The 23,451-nt window shown below is 46.2% G+C and overlaps 1 protein-coding gene across 1 annotated transcript; it reads right to left on the bottom strand.

The window, feature by feature from the left end:
- Positions 1 to 861: 861 nt before the first annotated feature.
- LOC139911304 (PDZ domain-containing protein 4-like) lies at positions 862 to 14,595 on the bottom strand. Its single transcript, XM_071898811.2, has 8 exons — positions 14,536 to 14,595; positions 6,904 to 6,957; positions 5,970 to 6,280; positions 5,684 to 5,771; positions 5,470 to 5,568; positions 5,248 to 5,310; positions 4,582 to 4,683; positions 862 to 2,910 (listed from the first exon to the last, which is right to left on the bottom strand). The coding sequence occupies exons 1-8, from the start codon at positions 14,593 to 14,595 to the stop codon at positions 862 to 864; spliced, it is 2,826 nt and encodes a 941-aa protein (XP_071754912.2).
- Positions 14,596 to 23,451: the final 8,856 nt, after the last annotated feature.

The following is a 23,451-nucleotide window of genomic DNA, read 5'->3' as shown; positions in this document are numbered from 1 at the left end:
AAGTGGCGGCTCACCATAGTGTTCTCACAGCTGGTTTCATCCTCACTTTTTTCTCTTTGTTCATATTATTCCCTCATTCCCCAAAAAGTAATGGAGGCTTGCAATGATTACAGGGGACTATTTTGCTGCACCACTCTTCCGTCCAGCACCAGGGACTATTTTTCTGCACCACTCTTCCGTCCAGCACCGGTAATGACTAAACAGCAGGTGGTGCTGTCTCTCACACCTTCTGTCCCTTATGTACAGTGACAGATCGCAGGTGGTGGTTCATTTGTTTCCCTTTGCCACAGCCTTCTAACTGGGCTTCCCCTGAATATCTGATTAATTCAAAAATGCTAATCTTTCCTCCACTTCCACTCCCTGCCTGTCTGTAAGTCTGTCCAGCTCTGCATTTCTTTTCTGTCTGGTACATTGACTATGATGACCAGATCTCAAATCTGACAAGTTGATACAGGTTTCTGCATAAATAAAGGAAATGTAAATAGGTCCACTAAACCAACCAAGATATACGGCAACGTTAGTAACAAATCATGGCAGTCTCAGCCAGCAGCTCTTTTCCCCATCCAAACATGTAGGCGTGGTGCCTGAGATACTTCCTACTACCACCAACCAAACACCTATTGATGGACTTTCTCCCAGCAGAATGTTGCTGCATCCCTCCAGACACTTGAAAAATTTGTGCCAAGGCCTATCGAAGCAGCTCATGGAGACCCAAGGCCCTATTACAACACTTTGTGTTGGTGTTTCCTTTAATTTGGCAGGTATCGGATTGGTATTAGATTTCCTGGTCATGTGGTTTTACACGGCAGCACATTCTTCTCTCTCGCTCTCTCTCTTTGCCTCCCTCTCTCCCTTCCTATCTCAGACTGTGGTGACAGACAGCAAGGGGTTGTAGATTTTCTTCCCATCAGGAGACCTGGTCCCATGGGCTAGCAGCTCCTGTATGGTGATCCAGTTGTCCAGGATCCTGCGACTGCGCTTCTTCATGCTCCTGCGGTGGCACAGCTCCAGGATAGAAGTGGGTTCCTGCTGGTTTGTCTCCTCCTGCTGTCCTCCACCACTGTTACCCTGCTCCCGTTCCCGCTCCCTCAGACAGTCCAGCCGGCTCTGCATCATGAACTCCCTGCGCCGGCGCTGCTCCCGGGCCCGCAGCAGCTGCTGCTTGCGCTCCTCCTTGCTCCAGTAGCGGCCCATCTTCATCTCACTCACAGCATCATCATCCGTTGTCATGCCACTGCGCTCCTCTCTGATCTTCATGGCACGTGCCTTAAGGAGGCGGTCCCTCACGGGCCGTTTGGCCACGTAGCGTGAGCCGTCGCTGCGGATCTTCACCTTCCACTCCATGCGGGGGGAGGCAGGCAGGAGGGGAGGGGGTAAGGCCAAGGGTACAGCCACTGGGCCCTGGGGTGTGTCTTTACATGTGCTACCCAGGCTCATAGGGCTGGCGTCTCCCCCAGTGCCCATGCTACCCTCTCTGGGTCCAACTAGCCACTCAGAGGTGGAGGGAGACCTCAGCTGCATGCAACTCTGGTAGCGCTGGGGCAGCTTGGTTTCATTCTGACGACGGGACAAGTAAGGGCTGTTCTCTGCACTGCGTCCACCTGCCCTCTCAACTGTCCCATTGGCTTTGGGAGTACGTCTCACCCCTCCATCGGAGGCCCTCCTGGCCCCTTCATCCCGGGAGAGGGACCTAAATTTAGCTCCAGGGCTGGAGGTCTTAGCCTCCACTCCTCTCCTGTGACTGTTGGGAGAGTAGGGCTGGTTGAGGTTCACCTGTCCCTTCTCCCCTCTCTCACCCCTGGTTCCCCTCTCTCTGTGCCGAGTGGAGGTTGGAAGCTGCAGACTAGCCGAGGGGAGAGACTCTCCCCCCTCCAGGCTCTGTGTAGAGGGTGAAGGGTACTGTTCATTGACCAGAGGGGTGCTCCTGCAACTTTCCCCTCCAGTGTTGTAGGCACTGGTGCTGTCCTTGTCTGAGCGCTCCCTCTCTGGGAGCTCATTAATGTCTGACAGAGCATGGTGACAGGACTCCTCACTGACCAAAGTTCCCCCTGCTCCACTAACCAAACGTCCAGCTCCTACACCTGCCCCTGCCCCTGCTCCATTTTCGTCCTCTAGAGGCCAGGCCTTCAGGCAACGCTCCCTCAGCTGCTGCATCTTCTGAGCCCTCAGGATGTTACGGCACTTAAACTCCAAGTGGCGCAGCTCCTCTTCCAGAAGGGCCATCTCATGCTGCATCAGGCTCTCATTCCTATTCACATCCAGGGGAACACCCACATCCTCTTCAGCCGGGCCCTGGCCTCCCAGCAGCAGCAGGGCGTTACTGTTCTTCTCATAGTAGCACTTGATCTCCAGGAGTTCCTTGTACCTCTCACACTCCTCCTCGGTCAGCCCAGGCATCATCATCATCATCCTCACAGGATCTGCTGTGTAGCCCACTCTCTCCACTCTCTCTACCTGCTCCAGCCCTCCGCCGCTAACACAGTCCAGCCCTAGCAGGGAGTCAGTACTGAACTGGAGGTCCCGGGAGTGCAGCAAGGGTGGGGTGTCCCCGCGGCCAGACAAGAACTTGCGCATGCTTCCGGGTGTATTGGTGGCATTGGTGTTGGAGGCACTGGTGTGGTCGTCTCCCAGAAGGTCGTGCTCTGAAGACTCCTCGTAGCGTGTGCTCTCGTCGGTGCGGCCCACCCCACTGTCCAGTTCCTGGCTGTTGCTCAGCACCGTCTGTAGCAGGTCAGGTGAATCCCTGTTCAGGGAGCGACCGCGCCCACCCAGCACACCGCCACCAGCAATACCCCCTGCTCCAGCACCCAGGATGGAGGCGCTGTTCCTCAGTCTGTGGCTGCTGGGCAGATGGATGGCATTGTCCAGTGGCTCCAGTTCCAGCTCATCTGGGTCCAGCTGGTTGTCATTCTGACAAGTAAAATGTGTATCATGCACAGGTTGGTGGAGGTGGAGGTGTTGAGTTGAATGTTCAAGGGACAAAGAAAGACAGAGGAAAATGCATTAGAATGTTATAAATGTTTAATCCTATATATAACAAGGCATTCAGACAAAACAAAGAGCCATGATTAATCTTCACTGCATTTTTTGCATTGACAGTATAAAGTTGTGTCGATTTGTATCACTAGATGGAGCCAGAGCCATGTGAGATTTTAACACCATTTTGAGGCATTTTGCTATATCCTGGCTTGTCTCCACTGACTGAACTGTTTAGAGGAAAGAGAAATCACTATAATCACACGTAGTCTAGAACATGAGGTGCCTGAATTCAAATTTTTGTAGCTTTTAAGTTTAGGTAGCAGAGGGTGAAATGTTAATTTAGAAAGATCCAAGCTTTGAAGGGTGGCTAACAACACTTGATATTTCATAAGAACTGTTTTTGCTGTTTCTAATTTGTTTACTTTGCCATTTTGATTGACAATCCCTGAGAAGCTGATCAAATGTAATGCAAATACTTGAGCTTAACTGGGTAAACAATTCAACCCTCAGAGTTGAGTTGATCTTGTCTAATTGATTTGCTTTTAATGTGAATTGCTCTCAGACTGCGAGACGGGAGTATTGATTATCTTCATCTTCATTCTTATTCTAACAGCCCTTTTTATTTAATCTCTGCTCCTGCATTTCCCTCTGATGATTCTCTACTCTCTCACTCTGATTCTTATTGTGGGACCATGCCTTACCAATATAAATCTTGTCAATCTTTCACAGGTGGTACTTGTGCTCATCTCTCTAAATACAAGGGCATATTTAAACGGAGGAGAGGTGATTTGTTTGTGTGAGTGTGTGTGTGTGTGTGTGTGTGTGTATGTGTGTGTGTATGTGTGGGTGGGTTGTGTGGGTTTGTGCGTGTCTTTGACTGAGACCATTTTAATGAGTGCTCCTTAAATCTGCCCTCCTAGCTCCTTCTGTACAAATGTGGCCAGCATACAGATTTTTATATTCTTGGTGTTCATATGCGCATATTGTTGCATGTGTGTCTGTGAGCTCTCTGCAGCCCAGTTTTACAATGGTAAACAACGACAATCCATTTGGCTGTGTGCATGTGTGTCAAGTGTGTGTTTACAAGTCATTCGTCAGAGGTGTGTATTGTGTGGCGTCCTGCGTTACTAGGTCCTCATTATCAGCTAGCATCGTGACCTTGAGGGAAACAAAGCAGTGCCACATTAGCACTTTGAGTCCAAGCACTATCTCCCTTTGCCTCTCCTCATGTTCTCTATCTCTCTCTCTCCTGGCGCTGTTCAGCACTATCTGTGTTCTCATCATGTGTTTTCACCTCTTACCTTCCCTGCCTCCTTACACAAGCAGTAAGGAAGGAAAACAGCAGAGCACCATGCTGTTTCCTGTGTCCCCATTTTCTTTTCTCTCTGTTTTAATATGACTGTGTCCTTTCTCCCTCCCAATCTCATGATAATGACTATATGTTAATATACAGTCGGATACTATTTTCACATATCCAGCCATGTAAGATCATTTCTTGGTGTATAAATAGGGAAAGGGGGGGAGGGAATGCATTTTTAAAGTGAGTATTCAGATTGAGCCTTGCAGCACTCTCCCCAAAGGCCACATATCCACTTTCCTCACCTCTATCTCGGGCCGTGCGAGGAGCAGGGAGATATTAGTGCTATCCTCCCTGGTGAGAATAGCTACCGCCTCCTCTCTGTTCTGGATGTCCACTCCATTTATCTGACAGAGAATGAGGAGAAGAAAATTTAGCTAATGTCAGATAGCGCCAGACCCTTTAGACCAGGGCTACGTTCAATTAAATTTCAATTGAGTTGATTCAGGAAATGGATTTTCTTCCGAATTCAAATGCTGAAAAATGTCTCACATTAGCCAAATATCATGGGTTGTGATATTCAGCCTCATAGGAAAAGATTGAGAATAGAAACACTATCAGCAAGCAAATTGCCGTTTCTGTTAACATTTGAATATGATTGAATTAAAAGTGAGTTGACCACAGCTCTGTTTGGAACCAAGAGTCATCTGAGGATGTTTTCATTCACTTTAGTGCATACATACAATAATTAGGTAATTATACAAAGTGGAAAATTGGGTGTAGATGCATATATTAAGTCTGTTAAGGTGTAGGAAGGCTCCATAGGCGCTGTATATTGATGTTTCGTTGGTTTGGCTGTTGTGAAGAATAATAACCCAATAATACAATGTTCATTTCATTCGAACAACAATCAATTGATATTTATCAGGGTTGGACTGCTTGCTCAAGCATACTGTTTAGGAAACATGTACCTGTAGTATTCTATCTCCCTCACGGATGCGTCCATCTATTGCAGCAATGCTGTTTGGGTTCACCTGGAAAAAGGTGGGGGGGGTTTATCACTCAGATAATAGGATAGAGTATGAGGGGATGGGAAAGTTTTATTGCAAACAAACACAAAGACAAAAGTCATTATAAAGAACAGTGATAGCAGTTAGTCAGGTCTAGCTCATCTCTGTATTTATCATCTTCACCTCTCCTACATAGATGCCCAGGTCCTCCTCATCATCGGTTCTGTAGCACACTGTCAGCCCAAGCTTATCCTGCTGACGAGACTTATACAACTCCACCTCCTGGTGGAGTTACATAAAAGTTAGAGGAGGACAGATAGGGAACAGTGGGGCTGGCGTTATCGTGCAGTTAATAGAGCTTTCTGTACCAGAATTTGAAGAGCAAGTGGGTTCTCACCTCGTATTCCAGCTCATCCTGTCTGTCCACTTCATGCTGAGTGATATCGAAGTAGTCATTGGGGTCGTAGTATTCAGGCTCTATAAGACTGTGAATGAGGATATTCAGGAGATAATATTTCAGCAATTGGGGCAGTTTTAGGCTTCAGTTCTATCAACAGAATGGGATGAAACAAGACAGCAGCTGAATTCTAGCTGTTGACATATTACAGTTAGACATGCTGCAATGCAATTAGTCATACATATTCTCTCTCTCTCTCTCTCTCTCTCCCCCTCCTCCCACTCACAGTTCATTGAGCAGATAGGGCTCTAGCAGCGGGGGTAGCGGAGGGGACGGGGGAGGGTCGGGAGGGGGCGGCGCTCCACAGGGATGCTGGTTGCTCTTGCCCAGAGTCAGCATATGCTGGAAGCTGATGTCTGTTTGGGTGCAGCTGTCTACACAGTCGGCCATCCCCATGGTCACGGCCCCTAACCCTCCGGGGGCTCCCGCCAGGCCCGCCCTTCTGCGGGCCCCCCTCCGCAGGATGTTGGACAGCACGGGGTCCCGTATGTCCAGAGTGGGATCCCCGGAGAGACGGGACAGCTCCTTCCCATTCACCTGGAAAACACAGTGCAGCAGAGATCACACAGTGCAGGAGCAAGAGGGGAAGAGGAAGGGGGAGAGGAGAAGTGGAGTAAATGGACTAAAGGAAAATGGGTGCAGGGAGAAAGATAAAGATAGATTTTCTACATGTAGTTTACACACACACACACACACCAAGAGAAACAAGAGAAGTATACAAGAAACAAAAACAGATATGGAAAATGCGTGGCAACTTTGGAGAGTGTGAGGGTTTTAGATAGTGAAGAGATGAACTAGATAGCTGCTGACATGAATAACAGAGAGAGAGAGGAAGAAAGGAAGACAGACTGACCCACATCAGCAGTTTTTATCAGAAAGGCAAGGTTAGTTCACAGTAGTAAAGCCGGCTCACAAAAACACACAGAGCACAGCGGAGGGAACTATACTGCCGCAACACAACAGACACACACCTAAAACAGAGATCTACTGAGGGAGTGTTAGTCAGCCAACAGAAAACTAGAAAAATACACTTCAGCATACATATAAGGTTGGGTTTCTGCAGGCACACAAAAAGCTATTAAAAAAAAAGAGTTAGATTTCTAAAAGATTCAGACACCACATCACACTGAGTAGCAGAGTGGAAAGCCGTATACTGAGACCTTTAATCGACCGTCGGCGTCAAAAGAGCACAGCATGTTGCTTATGTGACCCTTCTGTGGAGAGAAGGAAAGAGGGCAGGAGAAATGGCGCTGTTAGAAAGTAAGTACGACTGTGAAGGGTTTGGAGAACGGCAAGGGGTCCCCATGAAAGCAAAATACTAGAAACATAAAGAGGAGGAGAACCACTTCTAATGCAAAAAGGAAAGTAATTATTCAAGTTAACACACAGATAAAAATGTGTTTCCTTTGAGTGTTAGAAGTAGTTCTCCTCCCCTTATTCCCCCTTTCTTCTTGTATTTTGTCTTCCTGGAAACCTTTACCCCTTTAAAAAACATTTGTACCTGAACCATGTGATTTCAAGAAGTTGTTTCCTTTTTGAATTAGAAGTGGTTCCCCTCCAAATATATTTCCAGTATTTCTAAAAGTGATGTAATGGAGGACAAAACCACATACAACCAGTTTACTCACCTTTATATTGTGAAATTAGTTTACCCACCTTTTTGAGCCATATGATACACATGTTTTAGGATATAAATTCATAATTTACATTGTAGTAAGTAGGATCAGACTGATGTGAGGTTAGCTATTTGAAGATATTTTCAAGTAAAATAATAGTATTCTGAAAAAAATGCTGGGGGGGAATTCATAGGTTACGCATTTCATTTAATAGCAAAACATCACAGAAAATGATTGAACATTGCTGTGAGGTGAAATGTGGTGGAACATCAAATTCACTCTGATTTAAAGTCAGTCATATTGATATGGGGAATCAGATCATTTTCTAGCTGAGATAGTGTATATGGTTGATAATCCTCCTCTCTCTCTCTCTCTGCAGGCATTGACACAGTTCATACAGATAGTCCACACACACAAGCACCCCTCCATGTGCTATACTGCCGCTCCGGTTCTGCTCAAAGCCAAATCCTGTGGCGTATGAAATATCTCCCCCCCTCTCTTTGTGTTTCCGTCTCCGAGATGTCACCCCCTGCTGGTTTGTACAGTGAGAGGAGGAGAAAGGGTGGGTGAAAGTTAGAGATTATGGAGAATAAATCTGCTCAAGAAATCTGATTAAACCAGTTTTGGCTCCGGGCCGACTGAACCCCACTGATCATGGTTAAATCAAGCGGGACCTCCCACATTAAACCTGTGCACTAAAGGGGGAAAGATTCAACCAGTATTCATGCCAGTTTTAACTGAAGGTGGGGGGTATATTATATTATAGGATCCACTGGGGGATTTAAATGAGCACATATTTCTAGATTTTCAGATGAACATGTCACAACAAATCCCAGCCATTTTCTAGATTACATTAGGTATGAGGCAGACAGTCACATGATGATGATGTTTGTGTGCCTGAGTGTCATAGACAGTTTCTGAGCCAGACAGCCATTGTGTAAAGCGCATTCATGGTGCGCACACTGACCTTGGCTGTCTGCGACTCTCCACATCTTTACCACCCTGCCTCACATTCTCTCGCTCCCTCTCTCTTTTCTCGTCCCCCTCCAGTAATTGCATGTCAAATCAATGTTCCCCTGTGCAGCCAAGCACAAAAACTTTGTTGCCACATTCAGCTCCCGTTCCTTTTTTTTCTTTTTTTTTATTTGGTTCTCTTTCTCGTGCCTTTACAATCCTCCCCCCGCCGGTCTGTCTCCTCTCCCCCTCCATATCACCGTGTTTCCCCACTCACATTTATTTCCAATTTTCTTTCCCTTTCTGTTCTCTGCCTCTCGCCCTGCCCTCTCTCCATGCTCCATCCTCCTCTCTCATGTTCTCCAGACGCGGGTTTTCTTCTTCCTCCATGCTGCCTCAGCAGTTCTGCCTGCCCAGCCCCTTCCCTGGAGATGACAAAACACGCTCCTCTATTTCAGCCCTTCCTTCTCCTTGCGTGTTTGTCCTTCCTCACTCTAATGGCCCTTCATAAATCTTGCTGTCTCTCTTCCCCCTCTCCTAATGAGTTGCTTCACCTGGAAACAAATAAGAAACTTCCTCTCTACATGGCCTATCAGTGACAGGGAATGAACACTGCGTAGTTTGTGTGTTCGTCTGCAGTGTGATGCCTAATTAAAAGGAAACACACCTTACTCCAGAATACATCTTTAGATTAGTTCTCCACAGTCTGTACCCCTCTCTCTCTCTCTCCCTGATTCTGTCTCTATCACAAAACAGGAGGTATCTATTGTTCCCTCTGTCCACAGGATGAGTGGGGTGCTGTGTGCTCATGACAACACGGCTCCATTCCCCAGCACCAGAGTGAGAGGTAGAGGCTATTAGGAAATAGCTCTGTGGTCATGAGTGACAGGTCTGAATACTGAGAGAGAGAGAGAGAGAGAGAGAGAGAGAGAGAGAGAGAGAGAGAGAGGGAGAGAGGGGAGTCTCATTCATTATCAATGAGAGGTGCTGAGATTGCTTTGAAGATGACTTCATACAGGGTAATGGTTGTTGTGTGTTAGACAGCTATTCTGTCCTGACTTAATGGGGAATCCATTACACGCTTACCATGAGCTGTTCCCTATTATCTCTAGGTTAGTAGGTCATTACATACAACTACTGCTCTATAAGCTAGATAAACTACGCAACACTACGTAGCCCAGGGCGTGTGCACATCCCCACACTCCAGACTCCTACTGTACATTTGTGTCTAGAATGGGACTGAAATGCATAAAAGCTGTTCTCTTATAGTGGAGCCTCCAAGAATTCGTAGTTGCACAGTAGGGGGTGGGCGGTGGCGGCTGCGGAGCCGAGGGTGGGGGTGATATGGATAGAGATGAAAGAGAAGCAAAGAGTTCAAAGTGGTGAGTGAAAAAGCGAAGGAGAGACAGTGAAGGAGTGCACAGGGAGCGAGGAGGAAGGGAGGTGAGGAGGGAGTAATGAAGCCGGAGACACGGGGAAAACAAGCTTTCAAGAAATTGCCGTGATGAATGTAAATAGCGAGCGAGCCTGGCTCAGGGTTCAGCACTTGTATGTAAACACACACACACAATGGAAACCCATGGGAAATAACTAAGTGGTTGATGCATAATTAGTTCTTATCTGAAAGCCTTTTAAAGAGCAAATTAATCTCATATGTACTGTACAACAGGCTGAGAGAAAAAATAAGGGGGAAGACAAAGACTAAGCAGTGAGCTCACAGTAATATACATAGCCTTCAGTGTGTGGAAAAATACACAAACAATCATGGACTTAATCTGCAATGTACTTTTATAAACTGTTTTTTATGGTGAATCTTTTTCTCCCAGCATCACCAATTTTTTTTTTCCCAAGCCTGGAATTATGAACATTTCCACAGCGTTCATGTTGAAGCTCCTGCATGACCGAGATTTGCCCCCCACATATTGAATTCCACTTGTTCGGTAATTGATTTTTCTCATCTCCCATGCTTTGAAGGGTGCAGCAGCCACCTCCTCACAAAATCAATTAATCCGGAGACGTAGTTGACCTACTCCGGTGCTAACCCCCGGTTGTTTGATATATTTAAATAGACAAGCAGGGAATGTGGGTATAAACTCATAACAGTGAGAAGCTATTGATTTAAAAGACGGCTCAAGCGCTCTTTGAAATAATGGGGAAGTTAACAAGCCTCAGTGGGAATATATATATTTTTTGTAAATACCTTCATCAATTTGAACAAAAGATGAATTATCAGCAGAATTTCTGTTGGTGCTGGTGGGAAAAGGGGGGGAGCAGATCAGAGGAGGAGAGGTGAACTTTAAAGATAAGAGGAAGTGAAACGTATGAGATGAAACTTCAGTGATCCTCAATGGGGAAATGGCAGCATGTCACAGATTGGATTTTGTACAACCTTACATGTGCTTCACCTTCTCCCTCCCCCTCTTTTTTTTCCCATCACTCCTGTCCTTGTTAAGTGAGAGATGGGACTGACTAGACATGCAAGCCATAAACATGTTCTCCATCTGCCTCCTCCCTGTCTGGCCTCCATGTCAGTCACACGCCTGACAACTCTGAGGGTGAAAGAACAGGGACTGAGTACACAAACACACACACACACACACACACACACACACACACACACACATGCACACACAGACACCGTATGCTCACTAGCCTACACTTCACCTGAGAAAACAGACACACTCCCGACAAAAAGAAGCTGACAAGCCAAAAGATAATGAGTGGGCTGTCAGGTGAGGTAATTACTGAGCGCTAACGGGTATTTTTGCTCCATTTGAGACATTTAATAGGACAAACAAACACTGAGCAGTCATGTGAGATTACATGCTGAGGTAGTTGTAACTGAGACGACTAGACACTTAGATGTTTTAGACCCAGGATAGAAATCACATAAGGGGAAAAGCAATGAAAGGGAACAGATCAAATTAAGGGAGTGATAGGAAGAAGGGTGATGGGTAAAGCAATATTTGGCAATATGATACCAGAGCAAAAGAGTGCACTGCCTGTATGCATATATGCATATATGTATGTTCATGCATGCATATGTTATATGCACACGCATGCAGGCCTGCTTGTGCATGCGCATGTGCGTGCATGCAAGCATACATTTATTCAACTAATGTCAGTCGGTCATTGATATGTATTGATTCCCATCTGTTTGCCCAGTGTGAATGTCAGCATGTTTCTTCATGTCATTGTGAAAAAGAAAAAAAAATCACGCACATTAGGCTTGTTTAATGACTTAAGTTGCCATGGAAACAGTCTCCCTTTGAAACCTGCTTTACAGTGATGGGGAGAGAAAAGGGAGGGAGAGGCTGGAGGGCTCCGGGGCAGAGGTTTAGTGTGTGTGTGTGTGTGTGTGTGTGTGTGTGTGTGTGGGTCAGGTGCATGGTAAAATGGATATGTAAAACGGAAAACCTTGCTAGAGTGGTCGGTGTGCACTAGGATCTACAGCTGACTTTGTAATTCATCAACTGCTCTACAATAAATCCCATTACTTGAGGCTGTGGAGGCAAAATTGATCAGACATGCCAATGGGTGTGTACCAACCACCACTGTGCAGCGTATGTGTAGCACAGGCCCGATGTATAATGCATGAGATATATTCCTTTGGCAAGAGAGCCAAGTGTTTTGATACAGACAAATTTAACAGCCTGGTTTTCCAGCCTGATGTAAACGTAAGCTGTTTAACGTCGTATTTATTGTCTGAAAAACACAATTATTCAGTGGACTGCGTCTAATTTGGAAGTGTAATTACGCATGTTCGTTAAGGAAAACAGCACAAAGCTAGGGACCTCAAAAGAGACTAGAATAGCGTGCAAAGCCATGAAATGTGGAGAAAATGTAATTGCATGTTGCTTTTTTTATGATGAGACACTGCATACCTACATATTTTCTTTGGCATGGTGTTTGGATTAATCAGCCATCTGCACAGCAAGAGACACTGTTTTTCTCATCATTCCAAGCAATAACACAGATTGAATTTTATGGAAAAAATCAGCATGAAGACTGTGATTACTTCAGAGCTTCAAAATTCTTGCACCCTGCAATTTTACCTGGAAATGTGTAGGCTACTCTTGGTATTTTGGATGGTTTGCTTCACACTTCTTTTACGTTTACTTCTTTTTATTTCATAGACTATGGCTTATGCTTCATGTGTGAGACCTCCAGGTTTAAGTCGATATACGTTCAAACCAATATACCCCTTGAACGCCAGTCCAAGCGCTGGCGCTGGTTCAGTACTCCATCTACATTTTCCCTCTGTCTCATGCTTCTCTGCTCTCAGCCAAGAATGTAGTTTCAGGCTTATCAGACCACAATATACGCAGACATGCTGCTCCACCACACCAAGGTATCTGCTCCTCTCGCACAACCGCTGATCACACAGTAGCCCTGTATACAACATGACACCCTCTATGCAGAATTACCATGCTCCAGTTCATGGGACATGTCTCCTGCCTCGCTCCCCAGGAATCACTGTTAACCCCCACTCCCCACCGCACCCATCTGGAAACCACAAGGTTGTATTCCAGTGGATCTGCACTGCCTGTCGGAGCTGAAAACATCTCCGGGGTTGCTGGAGTGACAGACACCCAGGGGCGCAACCTCTGGGCACGCTTGACTTCACATTGGCTGATCAGCAGAGTTATTTGATTTCCACTTTCAAAGACTTTGACCTGCATATGGTCAGTGTCATTACTGCTGACCCCTGTTATATGGGGGTCACTGATTATGGAATGCATCGCCTCTAGTCTGGCTCTTATCATATCCCAGACTACACACACTCGCAGCCTCTCTAGCACTCCACCCCAGGGATATGTGAAGTCACTCAAGCCTCTATATTCATCCCTGCTCTATGAAGCGCTCAAATCAATTACTTCTGTCGTCTGAGGGCAAACAGCAGAAAAATAGCCCTCTCCATCTCTGACTCTCCCTCCCCCTTTCATTTTCCTATTCCAGTCCTTCCCCTCCTTGACTCATTACTGTGCCCCTGTCTGGGCTCAGTCTCTCCCCCTGTTGTTTTCTCTGTTGGCATTGCCTCGGGCACCAGATGCAGCCTAGTTAACTGGCCCAGACCCCGACTCCAACGTGCAACAGAGACTTAACTGAGGCTTCTGGTGCCACAGATACTAAAAATGTTGCACTGCATACCCGCGAATGCTGAGCAGTTTTTATGTCTAGTAAGCACGGGACTTATTTTGGTATCACATGTATCATCGAGTCACCAAGCAGAAGCTTCCTTAGGCGCTGCACAGCCAGATGAGCTTACTCACGTACAGTCTGTGGTCCCAGTTGGCCAGTGGTACTGAGGCAGTAACCGTGGCAACCCCTCTCTCCCATAACTCTTTAGCCCAGCTATAACAATCCATCCATCCTCTCTCTCGCTCTCTGCACCACTCTACTTTCTGCATCCCAGCGTATCTCTCTATCTTATGCAATTTAGCTCAGCTCTACTCTCTTTGATCATAATTATTATAATCAGCATGAAGTGTGGTTATCATAATTATCAGTATTATCACTGCATGATTATTTGAATACAGCAACTAATAGGCTTGCTGAAGAGGTACAAAATGATTTACATTTACACATCCTTTTCTAGATTAATTTCTGTACTATTAGAAATATACACTAAACGGAATACTTGTCCAATTAGAAAGTAGGAAAATATCTCTGCAGAGGTAAGATGTGTCACATGTTGTAGTGGAGCATTCTATTTACTTTTTTTTATACTTTATAGGTGGGAATTTCTAGCTTGAAAACTAAACAAATTAGTTTTTAATTTAATTACCTCATATAATATGTCACCATGGTTTTAATTACATGTTTCACTTTGAATAATTGAGGAATTACCTGATGATTTTTTCCTTGATATTTCCATCAATACCTTTAATACCTGTAGTTAATATATGCATGATTTGTTTGGGATTTTAAAACCGCTGGAGGTTAAGAATTCATATGTGGACTGTTTGAGTTAAATGAGTGTGTCAACATGATGAGGTCCTGTTAATTACTGTGTCCATTTCCACAGATAATAGTGCATGACATCATCACAACAGCTACTTCATGATTGAAATGTCATTATTAAGGCACAGCGGCATCAGTGTGAGAAAGGGACAAGTTTAGAGTAGAGATTTTAAAGAGGAAAGACAAACAAATACTACTGAAAGGGAGAGAGAGAAAGAGAGAGAGAGAAAGAGACAGGAAAGGAGAGAGAGCGCTCACCTGGAACATGACCCTGTATTGTTCCTCAGGCTTTTGAACCACACACATGTTGCACCCCATTGTGGCGTTTGACCTGGTGCTGGACTGTGCAGGTCCAGAACCGCCCCAGCAGACCAGATCCCACACCAGCACTCTCTCTTCCTCGCTCTCTCTCTCTCTCTCAAGGCCTTTGTCTGTGGCAGTGGGAGAGCCCCACCCTCATTCGCAGGGCTGGTGGTATATTACACTATTCCCTCTTCAGAAAAATAGACAATGCATCCCTCCCAGGGAAGGTTAGAGAGAAATACACAGACGAGTTTAACTGGCTGTGTCACTGTTCTCCTCTTCTCATCTGTTTCATTTGAAATTCAAGTGTCATAATCCAGAGGAAATTCAAATGTGTAGATAATAGTCTCAGAGTCAAAAGTCCATCCGTCTGTTTCTGTCTCCATCGCAGGCAAAAATTGCTTGTTTCAGTTCATGTGCTTGGTGTAGGTTCAGTTTATATATAAAACCACACCATAATATTTATCTTTGGACTGTTGTGTAAGAGGAGGGATGAGAGCAGAGTGAATGAGATGACAGAACCGGGGAGTTGGAGAAAGGATGCGTGCAATCGTTCTGCTGCTTTGTGCTGTAGTGTCATTAAATAGATTCGACAGTTACCTCAGACAATTCGATGCTGATCCTATGAGTTGTCAAACATGATCACACAGCATGCGTGGTCTACCCTCCCTTGCGCGCTCTTTGAAGTCGAAACCTGTGCCGAGGATACAGCAGGTTTTCCCAGCAGAACTCTAGCTGAACTCGCCCACGCTGCTCCCGAGTTTTTACACTCGGAGCGCTAATCCTCCCAACAGCACTCTTTCACCGAAGCACTTTGAAAGTTTCAGATACAAACAGCGCAGCTATCAAAGAACTCGCCTTGGTCCTGTTTTTCTTCCCCCTCTCTCTCTCCCTCACTCCCACTCCAAGCTTCCCACCTGCTACTCCTCTGCTTTCCAGGTTCGCCGAGTCTGGCTGCTGAGATAACTTCAACCACACAAAAGCCCTGTCAGGACACTCTTGTCCCACTCTGGTCCTTCACCTCAGGATCAATGCCTGCTCCTTAATGTTTGGGGTCATAGGCATTTCCTAATTTAACTCCATTGATGCTCGCCAAGCGGAGAGGTGGGGAAGGTTGGGCGGGGAAAGGTGGTGGTGGTGGTGGTTGCCCACTGAACCATTAAGCAGGATCTTTAAGCCCTTGCTGTGGAGCTAAGATAAGCTGTGTGCCAGGGAGACAAGACCAAAAAAACACGCACACCTGCACAAGCATCAATGAATGGCAACAACACACGCTTCTTTCAACTACAAGGCCTGCTACACACCCAACCTGCCAAACGCTCCGTATCTGTCAGCAGAACTGCCACCAGTAGTCGTTTTTCACACCGCATGTCCAAATACAAACGACATGTGAGTAAAATATTATTAGATGGTCTGACAGGATGTTTGGGGAAGGCAAACGCCCGTGTAAAGCCTGTTGAAACGGATTGCAGGCTTTATCTGATCTGTTGTCAGATATCATGACATGTTTAAGATCATTGATTCTCTAAGTCGCAGCATTTCCAATCATCCCTACACCTCTGGCCTATTGCTCTAGGGTGTGACTGAATGAAGGATTATAATTAAATTAGTGACCTCTTAAAGCAGACATCAGACAACCCTCTAACCTTTCCATGTGCAGAAATCAATATCAAACCAACTCATGGATCTACTGCATGGTGTGTATTGGGGAAAGATTGTTTATCATCAATACCACCAGTGTTTGCCTATTACAAATCCTAAGATGCTTTCAAAATGAATGATTTCATTCATGTACACAAGTTATATGTCCTGTGTTTTCAGCCTGAGCCTCTCACACAAGCACATTCTCTCCTATTTCGACCCTCTGCTTTTATTGTCCTTCGGCACTTACAAATGGCCTCAGTCTATTGATATGGAACGGCTACTCGCTCTATGACTAGCCTCATTCTGCGTCCCTCAAGGATACCTCCTATTAGCAAGGACACAAAATCGTACCCTAACTTCCTCCGGTGCCAGTCCCTCCCCTTTCCTCCCCCCCCCTGAGTCTTGTCGCCTTGGTTAAACCTTTATCTTTAATCCTCTGGTGAGAGCTGCCAGTCCGGTCACAGCTGGAGAGTCGTGTCTGAGAGCTCTATCCCTGTGTCTGTGCTGCCAGCAACAAGGTGTTACAGCTGCTAATCCTCATTCAAGCCTCCACTACACCTGCATACTTTCCAGAGGCAGTGTAATCCCAAACGCTGGCTCCTAACACACTCACACAAACAGCACACACACTCACAGTCACATACTCACACACACACACACACACACACACACACACACACAAGGTATCTCCAGTCAAGCCTCCTCAATGAGAAACATACCCATGAAAAAGTGGGAAAAGACTACAACCTGATAAGCAGTTAACACCGTAAGCACTGGAGAGCACACACATTAGCCAGTCAAGCTACAGTGAAGTGTCAGACGGGCTCAGCAGGCGTGTCAACTGCTCCAACTGTTCATCTCCTCTCTCCATCTCCACCTCCTGTCCATCACCCTGTAGATGGGTCTGACAGATAGGAGCCACATAGAAATATGGTATGAAATGAGAAATGATTCTGTCTGAAAAATGCCTATATTCTTGAGAAGATGCCAGTTATTCTGAGTCCTCACAGGCACGAAATGCACCTGAAAAAGTTAGTCCATCTTCAGTCTGCGGAGAGGAAGATTAGAAATGAAAGAATAGCAGGCGTTAAGTCCGTTTTAATCCCCCTTTTGTCTGCTGGTCATTCTATTCTGAAAAACAAAATCCACAGGAGGGTATTTGTGTTTAAGGAGAGAGAGAAAAAAAAAGCATGGTGAGTAGTCCAGGTGGTTTGTGTGTTGAGCAGAGTGCAGCGCCTGTCTCAGGTCAGTGATAAATCACCATCAGCAGCCTCACAAGATGAGAGAAATCGCTGATGGCTGATTGGAGGATACTTCTTGGCTTCTCCCCTTAGGCGCGACGGTAAATGCACTCCCCCACTGCAGCGGGGAACACAAAGGCGGTTCTTCCCAGCGGTAAGGAGCCTGCTGATCTGTACGCCACGCCACTACTAAAGCTGAATTCTTCTGGATTCTACACTGTATCATTTCTTTCTCTCTCTCTCTCTCTCTCTCCCCTCCCTCCCTCTCTCCCCCTCCCTCTCTCTCTCTCTCCCTCTCTCTCTTTCCAGGGCTGGGCTACTGCTCTCTCCTAGTCCCCCATAATTTTTACCCACACCTCATTTGCTAACCTCTCCCCCCCCCTCCTTCTTCTATCCTCTCTCCTGCCCCTCTCTTTTTCTTTTAGTCTGCTTGTCTGCAGGCAAGGGAGCAAACACTGGCAAGCCTGTGTATATGTGCAGGACGGGGAGAAATAACCACCAAAGCTACATAAAAGTGAATGAAATATCAAGGTATTCATGCATAGCACTATCATGACACACAGACAAGCAGGGGAATAGGATCATACATCTTATGGCATACAAGCAATTCTGTGTCACTTTGAGTTCCCGTGAGTGGTATCTATAGCTTAGATGATATGAGAAGGAATAGGATGGCTGCACATTGAAATGCCCAAAGCAGGTAGGGAGCCCATGACTGGCTGTGCATTTAGATGAGGTGCTGCACTGCCACAAAGAAGGAGAGAAAAGAAAGAGAGGGTGGTGGGGGGAGAGAGAGAGAAAACAAGCGGATAACAGGTGTGACAGGATGAATTTAGAGATGTGGAAGAGAGCCAAGAGATAAAATGCAAATGACTGTGTGGGAGAGCAGTCAGGAAGAGGGGATGGGGTGGAGCGCTGCTTTTCTGCAGTGATGAAAATGACCCGCTGAGGGGGACAGGGACAGGGACAGAGGCATGTGGAGGCAGCGCATTTTACACATCTGCTCAGCATGGGCGATGTGTGTGTGTGTGTGTGTGTGTGTGTGTGAGCCGTGTCCCCCCTTTTCCTCCCTCTTTTCCTCCCTGTGTAACCCCACGCACACGGATAATACCACTCGCTAGTTAATTTTCAATTTAAAAAAAAAAAAAAAGCTTTGCTGGCACATTTACTGCAGTGTCACTGCCAAGTATCAGAGCTGGAGAAGTGAGACCGTCCATGGGGCGGAGAGGATTAGAGTATAGATGATACCAACCGGCTGAGGAGAATGTTGTTTACAGCACACAGCAACAACTCAGGGTTGGTTCTTGACCTTTTCTATGGGGATGTTGTCATTTTCTACCTGCCAGCTTCCCATTTTTCTATCTTTATCTGCTCTAACTCTCTCTCCTGCTGCACCAGAGAGAGTCATTTATCAGCTGGCCAAGGACTAAAGAACAACTCCTGCAAGCATGCTGTGTTGTGTCAGTTAGTGTGTTCTTCTCTCCCTCACACACATATACACACACACACACACACACACACACACACATTTTCGACCACTCCTATTGGGATACTTGCTATAAGCCCTGTTCTGGAGCCAGTTTGAAACAGGATTTCACGGTGGCTGTGTCTGGTTCAATGGTTCAACAAGCTTACAGACATTTTGGCCCATTTGAGAATGCTGCAGAGCCTCTAATACTGAACACACCCCACATACATACGCTCGCACACGCATGCATGCACACATCTGCTTGTCTCCTTATCTGTTGCACTCATGCATCACTCTGCCCCAGTATATTTGTCTGCTTTAGATCTCTATCTCAACGCAAAAGGTCAGAATAGCGTCTAGAAATAGCCTGAAATATCAACTGCCTGTTCCACGAGACAGAGAACACTAGAGATCGGACCGATCCGCCTTGTACGGCTCACATGTCACGGTCTGTTTCCAGCTTAAATACCAGCTCTTGCCATTTCACATTATCCACCACTCCTCCTTGCACCTCCTTCACTCTCATGTGTACAAAGGCCAGGTAGCCTGGAGGGCAGCACTTGTATTTCTCTACTGACCTCTGCCTTAGGGCTGACTCTTTGAGCTTACTTCACTTTCATAGTCCACAAGTCTCCATAAGTGATGACGGGGGAGTACAAACGCAAAGCAAATGTTGGGAGATGTTCACGTCTCAGTGTTCCTGTAATATTCTACAAATTCGCACAGTCAATGTGTTACGTTCCGCAAGTTGCGCATCGCCAAAATGCATTACAGGGAAGAATCGTGAGCTCTTGTCTAGCAAAATGTTAATGGGAAATATTATGCATGCATGAGTGAGGAAAAAAGAGGGTAGGAAGAGCAGTGTTTGACAGACACTCAGCAGAGAGGAAGTTTTTGTTGTTCAGGCTGAGTAAAAGAAATAAGTAAAGGAGTGAGGGATGTACAGGAGGAGAGATTAAAGAGTGGGAGGAATACAAATATGTAAGAAAAAAAAGAAAAGAAAACAGGCTCTATCTTTCCAGTGAAGCCTTTTCTTTAGAGAGAGGCAGAGCAGGGAAGCATGGGGCTGATATCAGGAGAGCAATGGAATACCGGTAGAATTTTAACAATGTTCTCATAATTTATTTACTGCTCTGAGGAAAAGGCTGCCAGATAATACACTGCAGCGAGAACCATAGTTTTGTGTTTTTGGGATATATAGTCTATACGTCTGTGTGTGTGTGTGTGTGTGTGTGTGTGTGTGTGCGCGTGTGTGTGCGTGTGTGTGTGCGTGTGCATGCACGCTCATGTGTGACGTGATCGCCATATCATAGAGAGCCCAAGTTAGGGGCGTGACGGCGGTGGAGAGGTACGGGGGGAAAACGACGCCTCACAGCAGCTTCATTCACATTCCGGAGAACTCACTCTGTGTGAAAGCCATTTCACAGTGCAAGAGATGAGGGCCAGCAGGCTCAAAGCGACGCTGAGACGGCATGAGATGAGGACTCAGATAGAGGCGGCGAGAGAGGGATAAAGGGAGGGAGGGATGAAAGCAGGGGAAAGGCAGTGTGTGGATGGAGAGGGGAGCCGGCACTAGGGAGGAGCGCTCAGTACCTGGGTTTCATCCTGTACTTCAGTGGAGGGAACTTTGGACAGTAGAAGGGAAAATGTTAAATAAATGGCTGAGATTTAAAATAGACTTAAGATTGGAATCAATTGTGATGCATTTCAAGAGAAACTAAACATCTCTTAAAATACAATCTATCCCAAATGTGTCCTTAACCTAAAACACTCAATATGAAATACTCAAATCACAATATGACAATATGGTGCAATATGGGCCCATTTAGTGAAAATTTTGACTTTTCACATTTGACTTTTCCAAAAAGGGAGATTTTTTTGGAGTATGTAAATAATAATATGTAGTATTTTTTAATTAGAGGAGACTAAGAGAGAAAGCAGGATTGAGAGAGACAAAGAGAGACTCACTAGAGAGGTGTTGAGCAGTGTAAAAAATAGGATTATTTGTCTATCACAGGAGGCTGACTGTTGTGTGGGTCATGTAAGTGCTCTTACACACAAATTAATGGCTTTTCATGGCAGTCAGGGAGCTGGAGAGGGGTGGGGGGGGGTAATTCCCTACTGTCAGCCCATCACTGTTCTCAAATCCTCACTCATCACAACTCTATATCCTCTATTCCCAATTCCCACCTCGTTCTCCTATCGTGTCACAACAGACTTAACATAGAGCAGGGACGGGGCAGAAAGAGGAGCAGAGGGGAGTAACGGGGGAGATAAGGGGTAAAAGAGAGGGGGGGGGGCGAGGGATTGTACAATACCATATAACCTTTAAAGAATAGATGTGAGGCGGGCAGACAGAGACTAAAGAGATTTCGGCGCGTATAATCCGACTTGCTGTTGGACCACCTTCCCCTTAATGAGGATCCTGCTGAGAACTGCTTGTGGCATCTTAGCAATGAAGAGAAAGAGTTGAACAAAGGGAGAAAAATGGAGAGACCGTAAGAGTTTGGAAGCGGAGGAGGTGAGGCGAGGGTGAAGGGAGCATGAGAGAAAAGCCGGGTGGAGGAGGAGATGGGTTCGACTGCAGTAGCGGGTGGAGAGACAGTAATCGTGGAGGGCAAAGATTGCGCGGCTTGAGAAACAAAGGGATCGAGAGAGGGAAAACACAAGTGTGTGCAGTGGGTGTTGCTTTGAATTTTCCAAAGGGGAAGGTGATTACCACAATACCGTAGGGGAGGATGAAGGCTTAGAGAGAATGGCCTAATTAATTTGAGTGCTAATACAGGGACTACAATATGGAGTCTTTATCTCCTTCGCCTGGATGATTCCTCTCTCGAACCTCTGTCTCAACCTGTAGTCGTATTACACAGAAAATCAGGTGCATCCACATAGAGAGAAGCCAGGCTTGGCATTAACACAACAGGAGGGGTGAAGGCAGGTAGAACATTGAATTAACAAAGACTAAATTAATATATTTATCTGTGAATATTAAATGGATATGATTTAAAACCAGCTGGCTATTATGATGATTCCAGCTGTGTGATTCCAGATTATTCCCAGGCAGAGTCTCCCTACAAATAGCCTAATGCTTTATCTTCATTGACTCTCTATATCAATAAAGACTGTATCATTCAGCTATGAGCAAAGTATTTGATAATCAATACTCTGGAACAATATCAATATCTTTTGCACACTCGCACAGGCGCATGCACACATATACGTACACACACACACATCATGCACACCTTGATGCATTATGAAGAGAGAACCTGGAGAATCCCATTAATCCCCTCCCCCCCCCCCCCCCCTCCTCCCTCCTCCTCCCCCTCTCTCTCACCCCCCTTAGGTGATCTCACCTAATGTGGTCCCCAGTGGCCGTGCGCTTTTCTAAACGCCTGCTTTCACCGGCAGAAGCTTTGATATTATTCTGGTCCTGCTCAGCGCTGTGGCTTGACAGCTGAGCAATCATTTTTTTTATAACATTAAAAAAACAAATTACGATTCCCTTCGCCCTGTTCTTTAGATCCGAATACTACAGTACAACGCTGAGATGTAAATAAAGTGTTATTGTGTAAGCATGCATAATACAAACCCCCTTCTTAAGGTGCTTAAAGACATTTGTGAGCTGTGACTCTCCTACTCCCACACATTCATACTTATGTGCCCCAGGCTCTACCAAATCAATATATCATTAGCCAGTCTCTCCTTCACCCCCCATTCCTCATTCAGGAGAGCCCTGCTCAGAGATCTCAAAGCTTTCCCTCCATCTCTCAACTCTGTCCCCCCCCCCTCACATTTCACACTATTTCATGCTGTTTTCCCCTCCCTTTACCTCGCCTCTCATCTTCATCCCTTTGGCCTATACCTCCCCATACTCTCGCTCCACCTCTGTTTCTGTGCTTTGTGTATTTCTCTGAGCCCACCGTTGACACTGCGAAAGAGGGCAAAATAGGAGGGGGGGGGGGGGGGGGGGATAAAAGGTATAGGGGAGGTATTTGAGCCGTATCAGGTAGAGATGGAGGTGGATGAGGGCAGGAATACGGGGAGGATTTCTGTGTGCAGCGGAGGAAGAAAGAGCAGAGCGAAGCAGGGGATGGAGCGAGGCGAGGAGAGGCGAGGCGAGGCGAGGGAGGAGGGGACGGGGAGCGGGGGGAGGGGAGGCTGGCTGGCTGGCTGGCTGGCTGGCTGGGTGAAATGAATGTGTAATTGCGTTGTAGTGGCTCAACCCCTTCACCAGACAACTGAGTGATGGCAGCGCAGACAAGCCCCAACCCTCCCGGTGGATGCGGCGGAGCCTGTGGGCCGCGGTGCTGCTGTGTGTAAACAGAGGAGGCTGTCAGCATCAGTGTACAGTCACCAGTACTACCAGGTGGCAACACACCCATCCCCACACTGCAAAGTGTCAAACATGGGATGTGGGTATAACGAGCGTGCATGGGTCAGGGAGACATGAATACTGGTCATTTTGATCAGTGAATGAGGAAAAGAGGAAGTGGAAATGGAAAATAGGAAAAGGAA

The sequence above is a fragment of the Centroberyx gerrardi genome, chromosome 14, assembly GCF_048128805.1.
Source record: "Centroberyx gerrardi isolate f3 chromosome 14, fCenGer3.hap1.cur.20231027, whole genome shotgun sequence".
NCBI lineage: Eukaryota > Metazoa > Chordata > Actinopteri > Beryciformes > Berycidae > Centroberyx > Centroberyx gerrardi.
Note: the sequence above shows the minus strand (reverse complement) of the source record. Positions and strands in the feature narration are given on the sequence as shown.

Coding starts and splice junctions, on each gene's coding strand:
- LOC139911304 (XM_071898811.2), bottom strand. CDS start 14,595: ATGGGGTGCAACATGTGTGTGGTTCAAAAGCCTGAGGAACAATACAGG. Junction 6,958..14,535: donor AATACAGGGTCATGTTCCAG/GTGAGCGCTCTC, acceptor TTCTCTCCACAG/AAGGGTCACATAAGCAACAT. Junction 6,281..6,903: donor ACGCCGACGGTCGATTAAAG/GTCTCAGTATAC, acceptor TGTGTTTTCCAG/GTGAATGGGAAGGAGCTGTC.